Source organism: Lepisma saccharinum, chromosome 14, assembly GCF_977018435.1.
Source record: "Lepisma saccharinum chromosome 14, izLepSacc3.1, whole genome shotgun sequence".
Taxonomy (NCBI): domain Eukaryota; kingdom Metazoa; phylum Arthropoda; class Insecta; order Zygentoma; family Lepismatidae; genus Lepisma; species Lepisma saccharinum.
The window spans coordinates 26039936-26064508 of NC_139242.1; the positions used below are offsets into that span (position 1 = coordinate 26039936).

Here is a 24573-nt window from a genome sequence, read left to right on the forward strand (position 1 = left end):
CTGAGTGTGCATTGTAGGCTAGGCTCGGTGGGAGACTGTATGACAGCTGCAATCTTTAACCTACAACTGTCCTAAAACTGCTGCATTGCAACTGTACCAGATTACTGCTACATGCCACTTCTTCCTGCCTGCATGGGTGTGTGTCTATCTCTGACCACCAGTGCTGCGTATAGGCACCATTGGAGCTTTTTTCAGGATACCCCTCGTATATATGAACTTTCAGAAGCTTTTATTATTAGTGTTTTCCTGGTTTAATGTGTGGTTAGCTAAATCACGTACCTATACAATGCAATTCTATAAATTCCTTGCGTTAAATTTCTAATACCTACATACCCTTTTCAACAGCATTAATGGTATAACTGCATGTTGTCGGTTTCACAGTACTTCACTTGGATATACTGTACTGAAGCAGAAATCCCATTGATAATGTAAGGAAATATGACACTTTATTTTGTACAATTCAATTGTTTCACTTATATGCAAGAGTTAAGTTGTTTGCTTTACAGAGAAGAGAGCTTTATGCATTGAGAAATGAGTCCGCACTCATGGTTCTTGCAAGCAGAGGGTTCCAAACCTCAGTGGAAATATCAACATATAATACCAAGAATGTATAAGGAGACTGATAAATTACAAATTGTATTTCTTATTCATTCACTCTTATCTCATTTAGTCGTAACTTTAAAAATAATCAAGTATTTTATTTTAAACTTACTGCATATGACAAAATTCCGTAATCCTTCCCTAACTTGTGAATTGTAATAATTTTCCAAATGCACTATTTTGCAGTTTGAATTCAAATCATAGAGAATAGAGAAATAGAGTCAATTTCATAGAAGATAATATTGGTACTTAACAAATCCATACCTGGATCTGTATGAGTTTATTATTTCCATTTGCAAAAACATCGATTTAGTTTAGTTTGTAATTGTCAGGGAAAAATGTAAATTTTGTCCTGGAAAACCTGGAAAAGGCAGGGAATTTCATTTCTGCTTGTTTGTAGCCACCCTGATAGTTTTTTGGATCCCACGTTAAACTGTAGGACCAGTCCCGATTAGCTTTACTGTGCATAAAGTGGACCTAAAACATCAACTCAATACATCAATTAATCATCTGATCCCTTGCAATCCTGAAATCTAGCCAATACCAGTGTAGGTACTTAATGTCACTAAAGACCATGAGAGTATGGGTAAAGAAATTTTATGTAATATTTTATAGGCTCTAAACAAAATTAAATGAATTTAAAGCATTGAAGCTTGTATTTCTCTACAAAGGAATAAAAAAATACTATTTAAAAATCTGCTTCTAGTCATAATATATCTTCTGTGTACCACCAAATGTTTCATACATCTAATTTGATTGACTACCTCACAGAAATGGCATTAGTGTTCACATTTTCAAGAATCCAAAACTAAAAATCTTCAAGTGTGGGAGACTTTTATAGCATGTTACTTCATTAGGATCATAATGGTTGGGCATGTAATGCAGAAAAAAATGTAATATTCTGGTACATAAAATAAGGATTCCAGTACGAATAATGAGGGAAGTGTTTGTATGTGTGTTAATCCGTTTTATATTTTTCTTGCAGGAAAGACACAAGAAAATTGATACTGTGGAATTTCATCATTGGAAGGAACCAAAATTACTTGTGAAAATATTGCTGCAATATATTTGCCACCATCCCAATAAGATTGATTTACTTTTCCAGTTACTTAGAGCATTGTGTGACAGGTTCATACCAGATTTCCAGGTATGTATGAGTGCATGTGTGTGTGTGTGTGTGTGTGTGTGTGTTATTATTATAAAACTCTTTTTTCTACAAAAGAAACCTTAGAAACCTGATGTTTTTATGCCGCGGTGGCTCAGTCGGTAACGCGTCTGACTACCATGCTAAAGGTCCCGGGTTCGATCGCCGGCCGGTTCAAATCCGGGAACTTTTCTAACGATGGAAGCGGCCCCGGCGCCTACCCAGCGTCGAATAACATGGGTACCTGGGGGGTAAAGGCGGTCAGGGGCGTGATGCTGATCACATCATCCCCACTCATGACCGGATCAAGAAACTGTGGGGCATTACCCCCACACCCCCTATACACCTTCATGGCGTGGTGCTATGCACAGGGGAGCACTTTACCTTTTAGAAACCTGATGGCCAATGAGGTGGCCGCATGATGTCAGTCTGACAGTCCATAAAGTTGCTAGCACTGCATGACTGCAATTAATATTTCATTTCTCCAAACCAAATATAATATTTCAGTTGTCTTCTTTAGTTCCTTTGTATACATAGCAGGAGCAAACATACATGAATTACAAAACAAAACGTTATTTGATACTATTTGTAACAAGTGCTTTTTAAAGCAGATTTTTCCCAAGAAATATGAATTGGTTTTTACTTTTACATGATTATTCTTCACGATTAACTGATAAAACTTCTGTTGAGTATAGATGGATATATGTACTACGAGACCTCACAGTTTTTTTCTTTTATTTTTTTTTCAATCTGGCAGTTAAGGGTCCAGCGGCAGAGGCCTGATTTTAAAAAAAATCTCGAAAAATATGACATTTTTTTTTTTTTTTTAAAGTTGGGTATGGGAGTGGTATGTCTTTTAATTGTGGCCTTTTGTTGTAATTCCCTGCAAATTTCTAAACATAATTACTAGGGGCATGCATATTTAGTTTTTGACAAAAAAACGAAATTTGAAAAAACACGTTGTAGTGTTAATTTTTCATGTTTTTGAAAGGTGTGAGATGCATTTTGTGACCATGTTTTGTCACGAAATAATGCGAAATGAACTGCAAAAAGCGAAATTAACTCTTAAACACGAAATTTACCATTTATATACCGACGCGACACTTTCTGAAGTCTGAAGTATCCTGTGAGTTATGCAATTCACGGAAAATTGATTAATTCTGCTGTTAATATTGGAGAATCAAAAATGGACTCCTTTACACAGAAATAAACTTAATACTCTTATAACTACATAAATGTGCTATTAGAAGTGACAATTAATTCTGTGGAATAAGTGTAGTTTTTAAATCAAATTTAGGATTATATTCACAATTTTAAAACCAAAATGTATTTTTATATACCACTTTTCATCCAATTTTTCACCGCTATAACACCGATATTTCATTTTATTTACCGCTTTTGAACCCGAAATTGACTCCGTTTTCGTACCGAAATTTTGCTTTTTTATTTACCAAAAATATGTGCCTCTAATAATTACACTTGATTTTTAAGAGTGTATGTAGTAACTAACATTGATACACTACTTTATTTACAGGTGCATTATACCTTTTTATTATTTTTTACCCAATAAGTATAAAGTGATTTTCAATGCAACTTTGCATGATTGCAGGAATATCATTGTGCTATGTACTAATTTTTATTCATTCACTGTATTATATTGTGGTGACCACAGTGAGCTTCCAAAGATGAATTTTTGTATAAAATTCCAATTTTCTTTGTTCCTTTTTAACTGTCCTTATTGGGAGGCAGGCTTGTCATTCAGAAAGAAAAATAAAACAATCCACCTCTCGATGACAAATAGTTCTGCTACGATTTATTTTCTATGTTACATTTCAAAAGTGGACTCCTTAAAAAGGTCCCCATTGAAGTAGGAGGGACTATCATACACTGCAGGTCTAGAATCCATTATGTTTGAGTAAGGCTCATTAAGTATTATGATTGTTCTGCAAGGTCTAATTTATTGCTTATCACACTTGTCTCCTGTTTAATAATAAAGAAAACTATAATCTCATCAAAATCTTTGAATGAAGTTAATATTCAACTGTTACATGTGCCCATTAATATAATACATAAATAACATATTTTTAAGTGTTATGGTTCTTCCCTTGCAGTTTCTCAGGGAATTTCTGGAACATACTGTAGCACAGAATTTCACAGTCCAGTGGAAAAGGTCAGCATTTTTCAGATTCGTTGAACATTTTCACAATCCTGCAATGCCAGATGAACTCAAAGCGAAAGTGTTGCAGTATATACTCATTCCATGTTTTGCTGTAAGCTTCGAGAAAGGGGAAGGTGAACTTCTGGTTGGTGGGCCTCCAGCGCCAAACCAAGATAATCCTGACAATATTGTCAGTGTTTTTATTAACAAAGTAAGTATTTTTTTTAGATTCGTTTATTCTTTCTTTGTGGGATGGGAGAGGGGGGAGAGGATGACCAAAACACATAGGAATTGAATAGGAAGAAAATAGAACATCGTGACCAGATTTAATGCCTTTTTTTTCTGCTAACTCCATTACTAATCAGGTTTTAACTGTAGTAGAGATGGTTGCATAAATATTAGTAGGCAAATCATCTTTACCATTTTTATGTATATTATCAAAGAAATTGTACGATCGGGGTTCCATCATGCCGCAGGCATGACTCGAACCTAGGACCCCGGGCATCATAAATCAATAAGCTAATCACTTTATAAAAGGGGTTACGAAAGAAGCTGGAAAGAGCCTCCTTCAAGCGCATAACACTGGCAACCTTCAGCGGATCTTGAAAAATCCACTGATGCAAATTCTACCGGAACTCGCAGGGGAAATAAGCAAACATAGCTTTACGCTAAAAACACCATTATCGAGAGATGCGCTCGAGTCAACGGTTTCAGCAATCAAATGTTCAAATTCCAAAAAAATAGTCCACGTGAGAAAATCTCGTCCATAGTTGCTTTCAGTTTTACAACAGATTATGTTATAACAAGTGAGCTCCATAGTTTTTGTAGTAAAAATAAAAGGAAATAATTACGAGCGGAAAGTTATAGTTATAATATCGGGACTACGTTAGGGTAGTATTGGGAGAAACTTGAGTTCGGACCACGTCGAAGCAAGGACCAGCGGAGACAAAGAACTTCCAACTAAGCTTCAGGTACGAACATTCCTTATGTCATTTCCTCACCCTACCTGTTCAGTCAACCAAAGTGTTTAAATGAAATGGTTTAAGTGTTGTTCTTATTTCACAGGGGCAAGACCCCCCCGCCCCCTTTTACTTGGTTACGTGTTTACTTTGTTACTTTACGTGTACCTCTCACTGCTAATCCCCCTAGCCCCAGGCTCTCACATAGTCTGAGGTTCGATCTCCTAAATCTCTTCAGACGATACTAATTTTCTTTTATGCTAATTCTGGTTTGCTGAAAGTGAATTTCAAAATGCAGCGGAATGCCAATTTTACAGTCAAATTTCATAGTTTCAGTAAAGCCATATATTGTACAGTATTTTTCTGGAATTTACATTTTCCAGCATTTAGAGTTGATTTATTCATCCTGATTGTTTGAAAAATAAAATCAAGGTTCCACTGTATTCTGTTTACCTCTGATGCAATTCATCAAATATTTTAAAGCAAAAGTTTGGTACATTGCTTGATGAGGTATAATTGCAGTGGAATACTTATATCTTAATATTTATAAATATTGTGAATTCGATGTTCAAACATCAGGAATTGGCAAAGGTATTGACATTGGTTCAACCCTAGCTATTGGTTTTGGTAAATTATATATCAATACTACATCTTTATTGAAAAAGTTTTCTGTTCTTATATTATATCGGCGCTAGGGAAACATTGAGGACGTAAGGGATGACCTTTTGGAAGGCATCCAAATGTCAACCTATCTTCCAAGTACTACACACTGGACTGCATTTCGCAGAAGAAGGCTCTGCTGCCTCAACCTGCAGTCACAATAATCCTCTGTAGGACTTGTTTTGCGTCGTCCGTATGTGTTTATGATTGTCCCTTCATCCTTGTCAAATAACCATTCATCTTCATCATCGTGATTAGCCAAAAATGGCAGAGGAACAGTGTAAAACAACCTAATTCAATCATTTACTAGCAAAACATTCATAGTTTTTTTTGTTCATTCATATTTGTGTCTATTTTAATTTTACATTATCACCCTACAGGTGATTGATCCTGAAAATCCATGCAGGAATGCAGATTCCGTGAGGATTCTTCTTCTTCAATTCTCCTGCTTGCTGGTAGAGAAGGCCTCTTCACATATACACGAAGTCACGGCTAAAGATAATAACAAGATGAGACGGCTAATGACCTTTGCTTGGCCTTGCCTGTTGGGAGAAAATTGTGTTGATCCAGCTACACGTTATCATGGTCACTTACTTATTAGTCACCTTATAGCAAAATTTGGCATTAACCGAAAAATTGTATTGCAAGGTATGTATACATCTTTTTTTTATTATTTCTTTTATTTTTTGCTGAGTTTTTGCTAAAATTTATGGCCAGCATCAATGATATCAATGTGGTAGAAAAATATACTTCACACCTTTCAAAACATTAAGAATGAAATATGCATGTGTGTCTCTGCAACCAATGATTAATAAGATAACAAGTTTGATTATTACCTGTTGAACATGTCACTGTTATGCACAGGGAACTTATCTCCAGCTCCATTTTTTTTTTTATTTATTATTATTAAAATGAATCTTAAGAATATATACACCACAAAACCCTTTCAGATTGACTTGTCAGGATTGTATTGTAAAATGTTGTAGTTTGTAAAAGTGCTGAGATAATTTTAAGTGACCAAACTTTTCACACATCAGTAGAAATTGGTTTGAAATTAACTATTTCACATTTTTTCCCATGCTAATTTGTGAGTGTTTGTTTTTCCATTATAGTTTTCCGCATTCTGCTGAAGGCCCATGCTGTTGAAGCTAGAAATGTTGTTAGGCAGGCGTTAGAAATTTTGACACCCACTGTGCCTTTCCGAATGGAGGGTGGTAACAAAATGCTGGCACATTGGACCAGGAAGATAATAGTAGAAGAAGGTCATTCGGTGGCCCAACTGTTCCATGTATTGCAACTAGTAGTTAGACATTATAAGGTAAGTGTTACTATGACTTGTTATTTTTGTTACAGATAACTTCAGCTGTTTTCTCTAAAAAGGAAAATGTACATGAAAGGAAGGAGGACCAGAAGGGCTAAACAACAGATGGGAACAACAAAGGAAATGGGAAATGCTCACATAATTAAACATTACCACGAACACTAATTTGCTGTTGCACGCTCCACTGTGAATGCCATAGTGCGATGATATGCAGTGCGACCGCTTCCGGACAGTGTTGCGCAGCATTAGGACATTGACGGTGTCGGAAAATCCACCGATAGCATGCAATGGCCAGCCTGTTCCATGTGTCCCAACCAACCATCGAACGAGCCATTCACCAAAAGTTACTTCTCAAGGTGTCCATAAGGTGAATGTTCATGCACTGAAAGCCAGCCATGTCATGGAACGGAAAACCAACAGCAGAAAGCTGTACGAGCGCCACCTGGCTGGAGATCGGTGGAAAGGTTCAAGCAATTACGTACAGACATGTCGATGTAAAAGGACGAAGCAATTTTGTTCGTCAGTGCACTGAAAGTTATCCATGCGGTTTCATGGTTGTGGCTGGCTTTTGTTACAGGGGAAAGTTGAAGCTACATCACATTGCCAACAATGTGAAAATCAATGCGGTTGTGTTCGATGTGACAACCACTCTTGACGATTTCCCGACAGTGCAGTTTCCACTGGAGAAGACCTCGTTGCAGGTGCACAATCGGTATATTATTCCACTCTTGTTGGGCTGCTATTGAGAGGCCGGATATCATGCGCACCTTACGAGAAGAAAGGTGGTGTTTCAGAAGCCCAAATGCACAGTAGTCTGTGAGGCTGGCATCGGGACTCTTCATGGGGATGTCGGAGAAGGGAATAGCACGAATCCTGGTACTAGTTCCATCCGTTTGTAGAATGCCAGTGATAATTTGGCTGTGTGACTTGATGCCTTGTTCTGGTGCAGCTCCACATGGTTCGTATCCGCACCATACATTGTGGGGATTTCATTGTTGTACATCAGTCAAAACATGTTCCTGATAATAATAGTGGTTGTCACATCGAACACAACCGGTGATGGAAAGGTGGTCTGGTGTGTGAACACCTCAAAGTCGTCTATATGGAAGCGTATCAGCCTCTGTACTACTTATATCATTATCATGACAAATTCAAGCATTGTAAATACAGCATTTGTTTTGGAATATTTCTATGGATTGATTAAGATGTTGAAAACATCTGGTGCGTGTGTTCTCTGTTAAGTGAATATTAATTTATTTTTAACAAATGTTCACTTATCAGGAATATTTCCATTGAAAAGTTTTGAAATCATATTTGATATATGAACATTCAAATAAACATAATGTCCTTAGAAATGCAGAAGAAAAATTAAAGTGATTTGTATGTAAAAAAGTAGATAGAATTTACAGTGAAGATGCATAGAAGATAATGAAGAGGAGTGTTGTAGATTTTTTTTTCAATTTTTCTTGTCAAGAAATTTGACTGCTTTAACTTTCTTTTTTCGTCTTCCTTTAGGTTTATTATCCCGTGAGGCATCACCTTGTTCAACATATGGTCAATTCCATTCAAAGACTTGGTTTTAGTCCAACAGCCACCATTGATCATCGAAAATTAGCAGTAGAGTTAGCGGAAGTGATTATAAAATGGGAACTTCAGCGAATAAAGGATGAATCTGAAGCTCAGGAGGTAAATGATTCAGCGAAATCTTGATTTAGGGGGAAAAAAACTTAAAATTCAAAATCTTGGGAAATTTTATAGCAGTTTGCTCAATTTGGATCATTCAGATTGAATGTGTAATGCGGGAAAATATAAAATCAAGGTTCTACTGTAATTATCATTAGTGCTGAGCCAATACTGGTGCTGATGTATTTCTATCAGCTGATACTTTTTTACTTTTTTGAGAGTTTCAGTATTTCGCAGGGTGTGCAAAAAATGCCACACAACACTTTCAGGAACTGTAATTAACCTGGAAATTATGTTAAATTTGAAGTTTACATTAATTTTGAACCAGTGTTGTGTAAAAGAAATGCATTTTGTTATTATATTATGGATGTGTTTATATTCCGATGTAATTCTGGAATGTTTTAGAGCGAAACTAGTAAATTGATGCATATAATTGCAGAGGAATATGTACCGGGTGGGCCATAAGTCAGTTGTCAAAAATGCATTTGGTGTAATAATACTAAACAAATAGAAATACAAATGTAATTTACAACATAGGTATTACATCCTATACATGTAGTGTTCAATTAACCTGCAAAAGGTGCTCAAAATGGTTTCTATGCTGTTCTATGGAAACATTGCATCTGTTCAACACTGATGAACAAATTTTATAAGACGTAAACGAGTTACTAAAGATATATCCACAAATTAATTAAATTAATTAATAGAACAATTGCAAGTAAGTTTCGCAGATATATCTAGTAACTCGCTTACGTCTTATATTATCAACCGCATTGTTTATTCCCCTCAACATGAACTACAAATTTTGTCGGAAATCTTCCTGGACTGTAGGTTTTCAAATGTTTAATGGATTCTTTCCTTCAGATGCTCAACATCACGAATCTTAACAGAATAAATTTCATTTTTTGGTATACCCCAGACTGAAAAATCCATGGGTTTTAAATCTGGGAATCGTGGAGGCCATTCAGTAGTACACAGAACCTCACACGAGACTCCAATAACTGCTACTGTCGACTGACTTATGGGTAATACGCACTAGTCAAGTTCACACCTGACTTCCACTATGCTAGGCAAAACAAAGTAACGATTGCTAGTGACAACTGACTTATGGCCCACCCTGAACAATATTAATATTAATTAATATTTTTAATAAATTTAATTGTTACAATTTCCAAGCATCAATATTTGTATCACTGAGAATCAGGAAAAATACAAGCAATGCCAACCTCCATGATGGAGTGTTCTTTGTGAGTGTCCCTTCATCAATTTCATCATATCATCACTCATCTTTATGATTAGCCAAAAGTGACAGAGAAAAAAAGTAAAATAAATCAAATTGATCAGTTAATACCAGCAATAGTGTCAGTATCAGTTCCAAGTGGTATTGGCTCAGTCCTAATTATATTTATGGTAGGGATGGAACTGATTAATCGGTACTTTATCGGCCGATATAGGCATATCGGTTTATCGGTAAAATTACCGATTATTTTACCGATCCGATATATCGATAAATATCTAATAATTTAGTGCAAAATTCTGCCATTTTGTTGTAATTTTTATGGATAATCTCCATGCCCTACTTTCAAAAAAAGTATATGTCTAAATATGGAACTTCTTTTGCACTGCAGTCACCTTGAAACACATTTATTAAGGAGGTCAATGACTCATTCAGGTTCTTCAATGACCAATACTAATTTTATATCGGATCGGTAGAATATCGGTAAGTTTTATATCAGTATCAGCCAAAATTTCATATCGGCCCATCCCTAATGTATGGTATTAATTTATTTAAATTAGATTTTCTGGTATTCTTGTAAGCAATTGTATATTACATTGTACTAGCCGATTCAAAAGTAATTGAAACCTAACCTTGATTGTTAATAACATGTCAACTGTACAATGTATCTGCACATTTTGTCGTTATAAAGTCTCATTTCATTGAAATTACTTTATATCTCCATATAACATCTAGAAATTAGGACAAGGCACAACTTACACCACATGCCATCATTTCACTAAATAGGTAAAGTCCAATGTAGGTATGTATTTGTTCAGCACATCATGTAGCTTCTTCAGAGTTAAGGCAAGAATAGTGAAAGTTTAAAACATGTAAAAGATAAGTAGGCTAAAAATGGTTAAATTAGAAGATAAGGTTCATTCCAGTGTGCTCTGTCACTTGCTTCCTACTCCATTTCAGTACATGCCTAAACTGGACTTTAGCTATCTAGAAATTAGTTGCTGGCATAGGTAAAAAATTGAGGAAGAGATGTATCACAATTAAAACTTTCATATCTGGTCCTTTACAGAAGTGCCAACTAAGTTGAATATAATCTGTGCTTTAAACACAAGAAGTCTAATATTTGACTGCATATTTTCAAACCCATATTTGGAATTGGCACACTAAACAACATATAAATCATTCAAAATTTTGTTGACACTTTTGAATTCCTAAAATGTTACAGGTTTGTATTATTTGCTTGAATGTTTATCCTTCAAATCTTTACCTTATTTTGATATTGTATTCTAGAAAGAACAGCAAGGTGCAACTCCCGGTACCCTGACAGCAGCTGTAGGTGTAAAGAGACCTTCTACAGAAGGGACTCCTGAACCAAAGAAACGCCATGCTTCACGCCCTCCACAGAAAACAGATGACAACAATCTGAAGCCTATTGATAAGAACCACGCAGATGCTGTTGTCAACTTCTTGCTGCGATTAGCTTGCCAGGTGACCTATTTAAATCTGTTAGCGTGTCAGGTGAACTTGTTTAATCTATGTGGTAACGTAAGTAAGTTTTAGATATATTTAACTTATATATATAAAGGTATAATACATCTTACATACCAGAATTTCTTTACTGTGAATAATATGTAAGAGTATTTGTAAATAATGGTATTGATTCTTTTCTAATTCAGTGTACCCACTGATGTGAAACTCTTGTAAACATTGGAAAATTCAGAAAAATCAATGTATGTGTGAAAAGTCATGCAAAATTCAGGAAATTTTGGAAATATACCCCAAAAATTGGAATAGTCAAGTAAAATTCTGTGCCTTTTTGTACTTAACAAGATTTAAATTAGGTTCTTGAAGGGAATTTTTTTGTAGACTATAGTTCATTTTTGTTTAATATTTTCAGCAATGTCAATAATCTTGATTTTTTGTGTTAATGCAAATTCAGGTTAATACTTAAAATATGTTTATTACCAGTGCTTGAAGTGAGGAGGGGTAATGTGTGGTGTTTGTATCCTGCAGCTAAGAAAATTTTCTCAAAGTATCCCCCCCAGTTGTCTCATTCACCATGTTAAACCATAGTTGCATGTGCCAGCTAACCCCAAACATGGCACTGGTTATTATCATGGTACACTGCCGCCAAATGTTCTTGAAATTTATGCTAATATTTTATTTGTCAATATAAGTGGGAACCCTGTAATTCTAATTTGCCATTTTTTTTCTGTAACCTTCCAATAAATTCTGATAAATACCCTGTGTGTCATAAACTATTTTGAATAGCTGTACATGCCAGCTTAAATTAGTTGCTTCAATTGGAGGTATATAACAGACTCTCTACATGTCCACAAGTTCCAATGGCAATTGCCCAAAATATACAAAGTTATATATGTTGAGAATTGACACAAAATACCCAAGTCCCAGGCTCAAACACTAATTTAACTTACTTTTGAAATGAGTGCAAATTTGTCAAGATGGAAATGGACATGCCAAGTTAACTGGAAATAACTTTTCCAATGTTTTCGGATTAGGGCAGATTAATTGGTACTCTATCGGATATAGGCATATTGGTGTATCGGTCAGATTACTGACAATTTTACTAATCTGATGTATTTATAAATTGCCACTAATTTAATGCAAAATTTTACCACTTTGTAATTTCATGAATATAACAGTATAATTCATATACAGTCAACTCTCGATTCAACGACCTTTCACAGTTCCCGGGAAAAGGGTCGTTATTTCGAAGGGGTCGTTATTGGAATTTGCACCAATTTTCAGCTTAAATGGAGCTCAAACGGACACAAAGATGCCTAGGAGGTTGTAACACCATTTATCCTGGTAGTTATACAACCTGTTATGCACAGGATGCATGTTGTGAGAAGGAAAATAGAACATAAAAACGTTTTCACAAAAAATAATTTAAAATAATGTTACTTTCTTCCAATTGTGCACAGTCGTTGCTTTTCCAGGAAATTCTTACAATTCTAGTTCATGAAAAACCCGTTTGCACCGAGACCAATGGAAAGGAAAACAATCTTGCTTATTGACACCAGTCAGACTGGCACTAGCAAAAATCGAGATAATCGGGCACAATGAATGTTGGATTTTATACGGGTCTATTGGAGCATTGTCTGTTACAAGATTAACTTGTAAGATTAGATCTCTCGGGAGAAACAACACAACCTTTCTAGGCAGTCCAAACTCCTTCCTCGACTTGCTGAAAAAGAAAACTCGCAACTTGCGATCTGTTTTCACGCAATGCATATTCTAGGACAGGCGTCGCAGTCGATAATCATTCGGGTTTGGAATTGAATTTAACTTTAAACTGTATATTTAGTCCTGATTAGCCCATCAGCATAAAATGAACTGAAAACAAGCTTTATGAAACTGCGCATTTTCATATATCAAAATTTTAGATCGTTATTTACTCTTACATTAATCGACGATTTAATGTTGGATTTAGGAGTATTCTCGATGTCAAACACCCACTCCTCCAAAAGTTTTCCCCTTGTTTTCTTAATCGGTCTCTCAGAAGGCGCAGAACATGAAGTTATTTGAACTCTTGTTTTCCTTTCTGGAGATCGAATTTCATTATCGTCAAATCAAAACAGCTTTGCCAGATTCAAAACAATAACTTTTTCCTTCGCCCTGGATGAGTCATTGCTGTTATCAGCAATCAAGAGCTTTGCAGACACTAGACAAAACACTGCCGCCAGCTGCATCGTAAAAACAAGGAGACCGGCTGGAAGTTCGAGCAACAGGTGGCGGAAAAGAAAAACCCCAGCATTTTAAAGATAACGCAACTGTCAAAGACGGAACTTTTAACAGCAGTGTAAAGAAGAAAGAAATGACCCTTTCTTTACGTTTTACCATGCAACAGACAATAATACGGGCAATATTTCCTATGCAGACAACAGCATTAAAAAAAAAAAAGGACCTGAATTCTGCAATTATCAACATTGCCGTGCACACCAGTGGCGGAGAATGAGCTGGGGAAAGGGGGGGAGGGTCACTTTTTTTTTACTTGTTCTATGGTTTTTGTTCGTTTTCAAGAATATGTCCAGAACTGGTTGCCCCATTCTAGATATCAAAGGAAAGGAAGAGAGGGTGGGTCCTCTTCCACCCTCGCCTGTAATCAGACCATGTGCACACACGAGCAAGAAAATCAGCATCACCCCCCCCCCCCCCCGCCAAAAAAAAGTTTGCTGACAGGGAGAAGTCAGTCAGCCAACGGAACACTTTTTTGGCAGATAGTACTACGTCGACACAATTAGGAAAACGTATGAAGTGGGAAACGGGAGTTATAATGTATGTAAGATCGAAGTAAACTTTTGTGGAAACCTGGATAACAACGCATTAAGTGGGTTGATGATCTTTAGTTCGCCTATGTGGTTTTGATTATCTCCAACAGTTTCGCTTTTTTATGAAGTGTTGCAGGGAACAAAGAACACGTTTTGAATGAAAGCAGTTACCGGAAGTTGTCAGCTACAAGGGCGAGAGTTGCTCACTCACAGGAACCTGCTGAACTCTAGGTCAGAGCTGGACAGATGGGCCAGACTTCCAGGCGCTACGCATCTGTATTTTGGAACATTCCTGCGATCTTATCTCTCAAGGTGGTATATTTATCGATGAAATAGTTTGACCTGTCATACACATTGGCAAAGACTCCAAGTCCAGCAGTCATTTCGGGCTGCTCCTCTCCCTCCCCCCCCCCCCCTGGAGTTTTCAGCAGCTAAGGAGAAGGAAACAAGTTGAGGTCGATTTAAAATAACATCGCGTATCCATTAGCAAGTGTGGCAAAACAAGCCTGGCGCGTTGAGTAGCGGCCGTCGGGTGCGGGGTAACATTGGTGTGCTTGAGGGAGGGGAGGGCAGAGGTCAAGTGCTATTGGATATCACTCAAGCATGGTGTGGTGGTGTCTATTTTTAGTTCAGACCCAATTGTGAGCGGTAGAGCGCTCGTGAAGGGAATGAGTGAAAAAAGAAACGCATTTTTCGGCCGATTTCCTTCAATTTTTCAACTTTTTAAAAAAATGTCACGGTTCCTGGGAAAAGGGTCGTTACTTCGAGAGGGTCATTATACCCAGAGTCGTAGAATTGAGAGTTGACTGTACTTGTCTTTTGTAATGTAAATACCTAGGCAGTCAGTTTCTGCTACGGTTGATAATGCAGATTCTAGTTACGTTATTTCTGTTTAGTATTTCTCAGTGAGTATTCCTATCTTTTTTTTTTAATGTAATTCACTCATTATAGTTCTCTGTTTGGCTGAGATGATACCGATATGAAACAATCATTTAATCACAAAATCCATTTTGCCCAACAATGTTGCTTCGGAAAAATGGAGTTTGCATAATTCCCAATATATGTACACTTTGTGAGACTGTTTTGCAGATCCTGTGGAACACCTGGACTCAGAAAAGTATTGCCCAATATTGGTGATTAAAATCTAACCAATACTTCTTGATATCCATGCCAGGGCTATTGGCCATTACTAGAGCCATATATTTATGGTGAATAAAGGATCAAGATTTCAATACATAAACTAGGCACATTTCGGGTATATAAAATGGTATTTCGGTGTTAAAATTGTGAATATAACCCTAAATTTGTCATTTATCACACAAAATAAACATTTACCTTCTAATAGCACATTTATGTACGTAGAGTCCAAAGTATTAAGTTTATTCTTGTGAAAATGAGTCTATTTTTCCTTCACAAATATTTACAACAGAGTTAATCAATTTTCTAGGATTTTCATAACTCACAAGATAAATCAATAAATAAACTAAATTCCATAGTTAAGAATTTATTTTGCATTTTACAGTTAATCATTTCATGACAAAATGATATAGGAAAATGCACCTCACATCTTTAAAAAACATGAAAAATGAACATTTCAGTATGTTATTTCACATTTCGTGTTTCCATCAAAAATTAAATATGCATGCCTCTAGCTATTACTGATAAATTGGTCTTGGTATCAACTCAGCTCTCATTCTCTGTTATGCGTTAATTTGAATTATTATGTAAAGACTATTCACGAGGTATCTCACAAATATGATACATTTTCCAGGTCAATGACACAAACCCATCAGCAGGTTCAACAGGTGAAGTTCTCTCTCGCCGCTGCGTAGCACTCTTGAAAACTGCACTGAAACCTGATGTCTGGCCCAACTGTGACCTGAAATTAGCGTGGTTTGATAAATTATTTGGAAGCATAGATTCTAGTCAACCAAATTATGCAAACATCTGTACCGCTATTGAACTACTTACATTCTTACTGACAGTGTTAAGGAAGGATCAGATTTTATCAAGTTTCAAGCCACTGCAGAGAGGTATCTCGTCGTGTATGACGTGCCCGAACTCCAAGGTAAGTTCCTGTCCTACTTCATGACAATGCTTTAAAACATTTTATCTTACTTCTTGTACTCTTGTTTGATATTAGCGGTCACAAGTCACAAAATGAAAGCAGACTCTATAACACTTTGTACTTGGCGGCCAAGTGCGGAAGAAAATGTTTGAAATTAGGGGGGAGTGTATATCCCCTCAGCTAGCAAATTCTTTTGCAACCCTCTACCCCCCATCCCCCTCTTCCTGCCTCATTCCCACCATATTAATGCATAGGGGCTAAGATTTTCCACTTCAAGGCCTGGTGGTAAGTGATCAACTTTCAATCCCTGCAGTTCCCAGGTTTAAGTTCTATGCTGGACATAGGTGTTCTTTGTGAGTTCTTTCTCGAGGCCAGACTTCTATGAAACTTTAACATTCAAAATATGCATATTAATATGTAGCAAAGTATGGTAAAAAGATGTAAAATGCATGAAATTAATATCTTAACCTTAACCTGGTCTGGTAATATTTGTTGTAAATTTCCGCTCCCATCCTATTACTTTTATAGTAGTAACATGTTCAATCCAGAATTTTTTTTTAACGTGTTGCATTGAATATACTGAAATGAAGTACTCACTTATCTTCTCAGTGATGCCAGCTGCTGCTGAAATAGAACATCATAAAAACCATGTGTTCATTTTAGTGTATTAATTTTCTACTGTTTCTTTCATTTCCCTAAACATGTTGGAATCATGTATGTAAATAGTAAAATCATGATTCCACTGCACTTCTTTCTTAGAGCTTCCTCTAAACATTGAATATCCAAATGATAAAGTTTGTGAAATGTCAGAAAAAAAATAAGGAATCATATTTGATAACAACTCCTTCCAGCACATACATATATTATTGTTTTCTTCATAATATTTGAATTGTATCAGGTAGTTGTTAACATGTATGCTGATAATAGTTCATACTTATTGTGAATTAAAATGGTTCAATGAATGTGTGAAATGTTATTCAAATTGAAGACTATGCAAGACTTCAGCGAGAAATGCAGGCTTTATCAGAAATCAAACCTAGCTCTCAAGCATACCATGCGATTGCTCTATAAATTGAGCTACCGAGCCAGTACTGGTTTCACCTGACTTCTCTCACCTGCATGGGTTTTCTATACAGTACATCTCCCATGTGTGTCAAACAGGAAGGTAATATACAAAATTTTGTTAAGTTGTAATTTACTAATCACAACTGAAAATTTTATCTTTCTAGGCTTCTTATTTGTTTTGTGTTTCATTTTTTCTATCTTACAGGTTCCTTTATTTTGTTTTTAGTGTGTTTGTTCCTGCTGATATTTAACAACCTTTTAAATTCATAATTGGGAAGAGAGAGATGCGGTAGTATATAAATACGGAGAAACTAGTACTCACTTTTATCCGCAAAGCTGTTTTTTTCTTTTTCGATTAATTTCAGTGGCAATTAACCTCCAGTGGCCAATATAAATGGTTTGCCTTCCCCTACCATCCCACCACTTCCAACCCCATATCCAAAGCCCTTCTCCCATATGGCATCAAAGTAGCGCACATACCCAATTCCAAAATAGCTGATAAACTGAACACAAACGGTACTTCCTCTCCCCCCTTGAAAACCCAGGTGTATACGATGCAGTGTGAATGCAAGTTTCATTACATCGGCAGGTCCATCAGATCTGTCAATGAAAGAATCCAACAGCACCTAGCAGATGCGAAAAAAGCCCAACCCACTACTGGTCTTGCTAAACATATCAAATACAATAATCAAGGTGTCCCGGGTTCGATACCCGGTGGAGGTACAAGTGGTTCGGATCCCACTTTAAACTGTAGGTCCAGTCCCGATTAGCCTTACTGTGCATAAAGTGGACTTAAAACACCAAATCAACCAACCAAATCAAATACAATAGCCATAAAATTCAAAAGGTTCAAGTCAAACACACTGCCCACATGCTCGTAGACACCAAAATCAAGGAAACTCACACCATAATGCACTTCCCGCACAAGCTAAACATCGATAGCGGGCAAACGCACCACATTTGGATTCCCCTACTACAACAGTTATCACCTGGAAATAGCAGATGACACAGACCCAGACGCACAGTTAACAACAGCGTACCTACCGGCAGCCAGAGAACTACAAACAAAAGATGCACGCCAATCAACAGTACATCAAGTTCCAACGAGGATGGTGGCAGTGGCCACTGAAATTAATCGAAAAAGAAAAAACAGCTTCGCGGATAAAAGTGAGTACTAGTTTCTCCGTATTTAACCTTTTGTACTGACTTGTCCACGGTAATTTGAGTAAACAAATAAACAATCTTTTGTTTTCCATTTATTTTTTACCCCTGATAAATTGTTGTTTAATATTTTTTATTTTAAATTTTGTATTTGTTTCTATGCAGGTGATCAGGTTGGTTCATGGGTTATTGTCAAGGCTAATGAGCATATTTCCAACAGAGCCAACAAATTCAACAGTATACTCGAAACACGAGGAGCTGGAGTGTCTGTATGCATGTGTAGGAAAGGTAAGTTTTTTAACAAGATGCTACTGGATGACATGTATTGGCAAAAATCATTATCTTACGTAGTGTAGACTTTTCTTGTTTTACCAAAAACTGACAGGCATGCATGACCATGCCCCTGTTCTTTTACTCAAGTTTTATCTGTGATTGGACCAGTTAGAATGTGGCAATTATTTGCTTATTATGGCATATTGGAAATCCTTTTTAATTCGAAGGTGTAAATGAACTGTTTTAAACTTGCCAGAAAACCCTGAGAAAACCTGTATATACACTGTAAAATTTAAAATTTAAGTGAAACTTTGTATAGATATGTATCTACTTAAATAATCTTAACACAATTAAGCTTTGTTTCCATGCTAGAAAAGCTTCTGACCAAGGCAATCTTTATTTACATAAAAAACACTTTACACATGTATTTGGTTCTTATTATGAAAAAGACCCTGATGTAGGGTGGAAAAATCAGAAGTAAAGTGTTTTTTTACGTAAATAAATACTGCCTTGTTCAGCATCTTTAATGTTTTTTTAATGTGTACATTTTTTTTTCTTTTTTTGCTAAAAATATGGTAGAAAAAAGGGTACAATGCTTATGAGTATAAAAACAAATGACTTTCTTTTTTTATGTGTACACATGTATATGCAGGTTAGAACTGAAATATGCGGTTTTTCAGGTTGTGTCTGAAGGATTGGCAAATTATGAGAAAAATCAGAATGCTAGTCCTTCAAGTCTCTTTGGAACATTGATGATGTTGAAAGCAGCTTGTGTGAATAATGCCTGCTACATCGACAGGCTTATTGTATCCTTTATGAGAATGCTTCAGAGAATGACAAAAGAGCATCTTAATCCTGGTACCACTGAAAAAAGCCCAGGTAGGTTTGAAAATTTAATTTGTTGGGCATGGAATTAATAATATATTGAGTCATTTCTATCCATTTATAGAAATAAATCTATAAAATAGAAAAAATCTTTTGTTAGATGTCAGATTAATTGGCATTTTATCAGGTCTGCTGATACAGGCAAAATTGTTAAGTTAACCAGTCCTGTAATTTCAGTCAAAATTGTGCTAGTCATAATAATGTTTATGAATTTCATAAAGGTGTAATTCATGTACCATGGGAGCCACATCGATGGCATAGTGGTATGCTGTTGCCTTTTAATAAGTCAGAGGTTAGTCCTTCAATGTTATCCTATCATTTTTATCATTGAGCTGCTGCATACATACCTGTATTTATTTTGTAATTAACTCATTATAGAAATAGGCAGTATAATATTTCTAATTCTAAACTTTATTGGAAAGTTTAATGTTTTTGTGTTTCTTTTAGTTGCAAGCGAACTTCTCATCCTTAGTTTGGATCTAGTGAAAAACCGTGTTGGTGTGATGGGAGTTGATATGAGAAAATTGTTTATTGGGACAATTCTTGTTGGACTTATAGAAAAAACACCTGACATTAAGGTCATGAAGGCAATAACAAAGGTACTGTTCATTGTTTTTGTTTTTCATTTTGTTTCCTGTTTTTCTGATTTATTAAGAAAGATCTACTGTAATATATTTTCAACTTAAACATTCTTTGAAAATAGTATTTGTAGAGTGAAAAATACAAAATACATACAACATCTGGCATGTTGTGATTTTCATAAAATTCTATTGATTTATAAACCTAATTATTGACAATATTATGCAGTGTAAAATTAATGAATTAACAGTATCGTTAATATTTTTAAGACTGATCCTACCTTATCATTGTTTTCTATTGTAACAAGATATTAAATTAATTGCTACTTATAGCATTTTGCTTGTAGTTCTCTATGTAAAATTTGCAGCAACAAACTAGGCTAGCTACATACTCTGTTCAGCTTTGCAAAGAGCAGATTCACATTTTTAGATGTTTCTCCCTGTTTCCATTTCCTGTAATTTTTTGGCTCCGAAATTCCCCATTCCTGGGAAAATTCCATGCTGGGAACAACACTGCTTTCAAAGAAGGGGGAGTCTAGCCCTCGATATAACTATGTGTAAAGTGGCAAGTAGATAGTGAGGACTAGTTGTACTACTTCTTGTCTGGACAGGTTTCCAACTCCTAAGTAATTATATTTCCAACTTCTAAAGCACCATAATGTTATTGAAAGGAACAATTTTATGCACATTTTCTAATTGATTATTCTTCGGCATTGAAGTCTCTGGGTTTCAGTCTTCACAGATAGCCTTGCTAACCTATGCTCCTGATATACTTTTTTACATCCTTCTTAAAATGTAATCATGCTCCAAATTGAAAATTCTAGATTAATTCCTGGACTAAGCCATACTAGCTTCTATTTGGTGATTCAATATTAATCTAATATAGTGACATACATTTGAACTTTCCAAGATATTTTAACAATGTAAGTCAGTATAATTCAAACTCAGTATCAGCACAATAGGTAGTAGCTATGGTGCTATATTGAAAAGGAAATTTAAATTTGCATATACTAATGAATAATGTTTATGTTCAAACAATAATAAATAACTTTATAATTATTAAATTGATAAAAGAAAACTAGAAACAACAAAATTACAAGAGCATTTATAACATATCAATGCTATACTTGAGAAGAAAATATCTCTTTGTTATCTCCTTCCGGGATAAAGCAAGTCTTTGTATTCACAATTCTGAGCTTCCTTTTTCAAGATTCATCATCTGACCAAACCACATCCAAACGTAGAACATATAAGTGTCACTCTATGCAACCTTCCTCCAAGCACTCATTTGAGGAACTGTCACCTTTACAAGCATGCTCGTTAAGCCAGATGAAAACAGATACCTATTCACTGCTTCAAAATCAACATGGCATCTTTTATACATATCCATGTCATTCCATGACTTTCGAATCTTTATAAGATTATATCATGATCAAAGTTCATTCAAGTCATAAAAGGCTTCTATATCACTTAAACATCCAATATTATTATAACGTTGCCAAGTTTAATCTTTAAAAGCAACAATTATTATACAAATATATCACCATCCCATATTGATATATCTGTCCTTATCTTTGTTCCAACTTCAGCCTCCTTTCAAAGTCACAGACCACTAGTATCAGAGCAACTAGTTCAAGCCAAATCTTTTAGTATGTGCAATCTTCAATTGTTTTTGTTTTATATTTTTGTCCATAAGTGCTTAACAGCTTGAATGTTTGTGTTGTAAATGTACATATTTGCTCTGTTACAGCTATTTTACTATGTATATTACAATATACTTATCTAATGATTACAATAACCATTTTTTGAATGTTGATACAAAATACCAAGTATGACATCATATTATACATTGAACAATTTTAAAGAGTTGACCTTTGTATATAAACCTTGAAGCCAATGCAAATGTACACAATTTCAATAAATTTAATTATAAATTTGAATGTATCATATCTTTCTTATCTGAAAGAACACATATGATTGAAGATATTTGTTTTTCATATTGCCAGTCAAAAATAACTGTTATGACTAACTTATTATAAATATTGCACAAATGTGGAACTTTGAAATTAGCCATTTTCAAATGTTGTTATGACAATGTAATATTTTTATTGTCATACTGGCGCTCAACAAGGGACGAATCCACAACAACAGATCTGAGCACTACTGAGACTTTTAAAATATAATAATTAATTTAATGCCTCTATATTTACAAACTGTTTTCATGTTTACCATTATAACCATCTGAGTATAACTGAATATTTGTTTTCCAACAATACAACAAGAACTTGTTCATCATGAACCAATACAGTGCAACTACACATAATGAGTTTTTCGTATATAATAATGTTGAAAAACAAATAAAAAAAATCAAGTTCTACATACCAACAATTATCTAATGAAGTTCCATATGAACCATTTTTACATAAAACAATGTAGCTACATAACATTTTTATTTATTATCAACCAATGAAGCACCATTCAGAACTTCATTCTTAATCTGAGAGCATAATTTCTATATTAATCTTTATTTAGCCAAAAATATATTAATTATAATTTTCCACATGTAGAGTAGATTACCTATGATCCAACTAAGTTTCCCATTGGGAATTCATCCATTTGTCTAGTAACATCAGCTAACAAGACAAGAATCTAAGTCCCTGCATCAAAAGCAAACATCCTCAGATTTACAGTGTGTCAAAACTAAGATTTCTTACATCACAAATCAATTCATGCAAGAAATGTATAAATTATGATGTGCGCACAAAAATTATAAATCTCAAATAACTGTTGTTCCTGAACTCACAGTGTCACGGCACGAATTTTCTATTCTGCCCTTTGTGAACACATTTTGGAGCCATAATGCATTCTAGCATTTTAAAGGAACCTACTACTTGACTTAAGCTTAGATCAAAACGTCTTTGCTTCTTGTCAAGTTTATTTCTATTTGAGCCTACAATTCAACTCTTGGAATCTCAGAGCTCTATAAAATGTTTTTAAGCCACATCTAAATCTTAGCATTAAAATCTATTATGGACATGCTATCACATTATATTATACATTTTTTGCACTCCAAAATACACATAACAAAGAATATTTGTTATTTTGAATTTTTCCACTGCTAATCACAACTAAGGATCAAGATATATGAATGAGGACCAATGTCGGATTACGAAGATCAACTTAAGGCAAACTCTACAAATGAATACTTCATACCTGAACTAATGTTTCAGACTCAAGGAAAGAAGCACGAAAAATTAGAAAATTTTTACATTGACATCTGACTAAAGAAAAATTGTGCATAAAGTACTGTGACTCACTGTAACACCCTTAAGCAACAGTCTAAGAGAAGAACTTAACCAACCAACCTTCATGGGTATGGTTGTGAAACAAAGCAGTATCTTTTGTCCTTCAAACCAACAAAATAAACAATATGTTATCAGTTAAGATATCATTATCATGTTTTGTAATGATGAAGAAAATATTGCATTATACATTTATGAAGTATGAACATAAATATTGGATATATAATCTCAGATGCATAACACTGACAAACATATACATTGTATATTAAAAAGAATTTACAACCATGAATCAATTTTCGATTATCCGAATTGCTTTGAGATTGCAATTGAGAAAATACTATCTGATATTGTCAAATAATTAATCAATCTGTGTCTACTCTTAATATAGATCACACTTATAGAGAATGACATCACACTGACAATACCTTGTGAAAGCTCATTACTATAATATCTTCAAGTGCAAAGATATCATATGATCATGTCAAAGTCCTTTAATATGCTGTCAAAATAAATCACAAATTAACGTTGTTAATTGTTGTTGTTCAAGTGCATTGATAAAATAATATATCTCTGAGGCTTAATTGACTAAAACCTTTTTAACGTAGTCATGTGTGATTTCAGAAGTCATCAAAAATACATTTAACATAGTTTTAATCCAAAACATGGTAAGAATGGTTATCTCAAAAGATACTTGATACTTACGATCATTATAAATATAAGACACGTGGCTCAGAGTAATCACTTATTTAATTAAGTACATTTATATTATAACATAAATGGAACATTACATTCCCTGAAAAAAAACTAGTATAACTGGTCTTAATATGTATCTTTTCTTCATAAATTTATACCCCTAAGATGTGGAAATGGTCAACCTTCAATCATCATATATAGCAGCATCATCGTGTGGCTTAGCTTGATAAGTGTATTTGAAATCATAAATACCTAACCTATCAACACTACACGATTACTATTGGAAGAATCCAAACTTGATAAAGCACCAAAGATACATGTGCATCATAAAAATATATATATATATATATATATATATATATATATATATATATATATATATATATATATATATATATTTTCATATAATAAATATTTCTGCATTAAGTGTCACAATAGGACTTACTATTGCCTTTACGTGAACACTTCACAATGCTTTCATGCAACTGTGGCAT

At 34.9% G+C, this 24573-nt stretch overlaps 1 protein-coding gene across 2 annotated transcripts in view; it reads left to right on the forward strand.

Moving 5' to 3' along the window:
- Positions 1–24573, forward strand: part of Nipped-A (Transcription-associated protein Nipped-A) — a 158326-nt gene that overhangs the window by 84461 nt on the left and 49292 nt on the right. For both annotated transcript variants that reach the window (XM_083135277.1, XM_083135279.1), the window contains exons 30-39: positions 1586–1747; positions 3856–4113; positions 5902–6169; positions 6634–6839; positions 8358–8528; positions 11053–11250; positions 15826–16122; positions 18514–18636; positions 19302–19500; positions 19954–20105. In XM_083135277.1, coding sequence (XP_082991403.1) covers positions 1586–1747; positions 3856–4113; positions 5902–6169; positions 6634–6839; positions 8358–8528; positions 11053–11250; positions 15826–16122; positions 18514–18636; positions 19302–19500; positions 19954–20105 — 2034 coding nt within the window. The remainder of the gene's footprint in view (positions 1–1585; positions 1748–3855; positions 4114–5901; positions 6170–6633; positions 6840–8357; positions 8529–11052; positions 11251–15825; positions 16123–18513; positions 18637–19301; positions 19501–19953; positions 20106–24573) is intronic.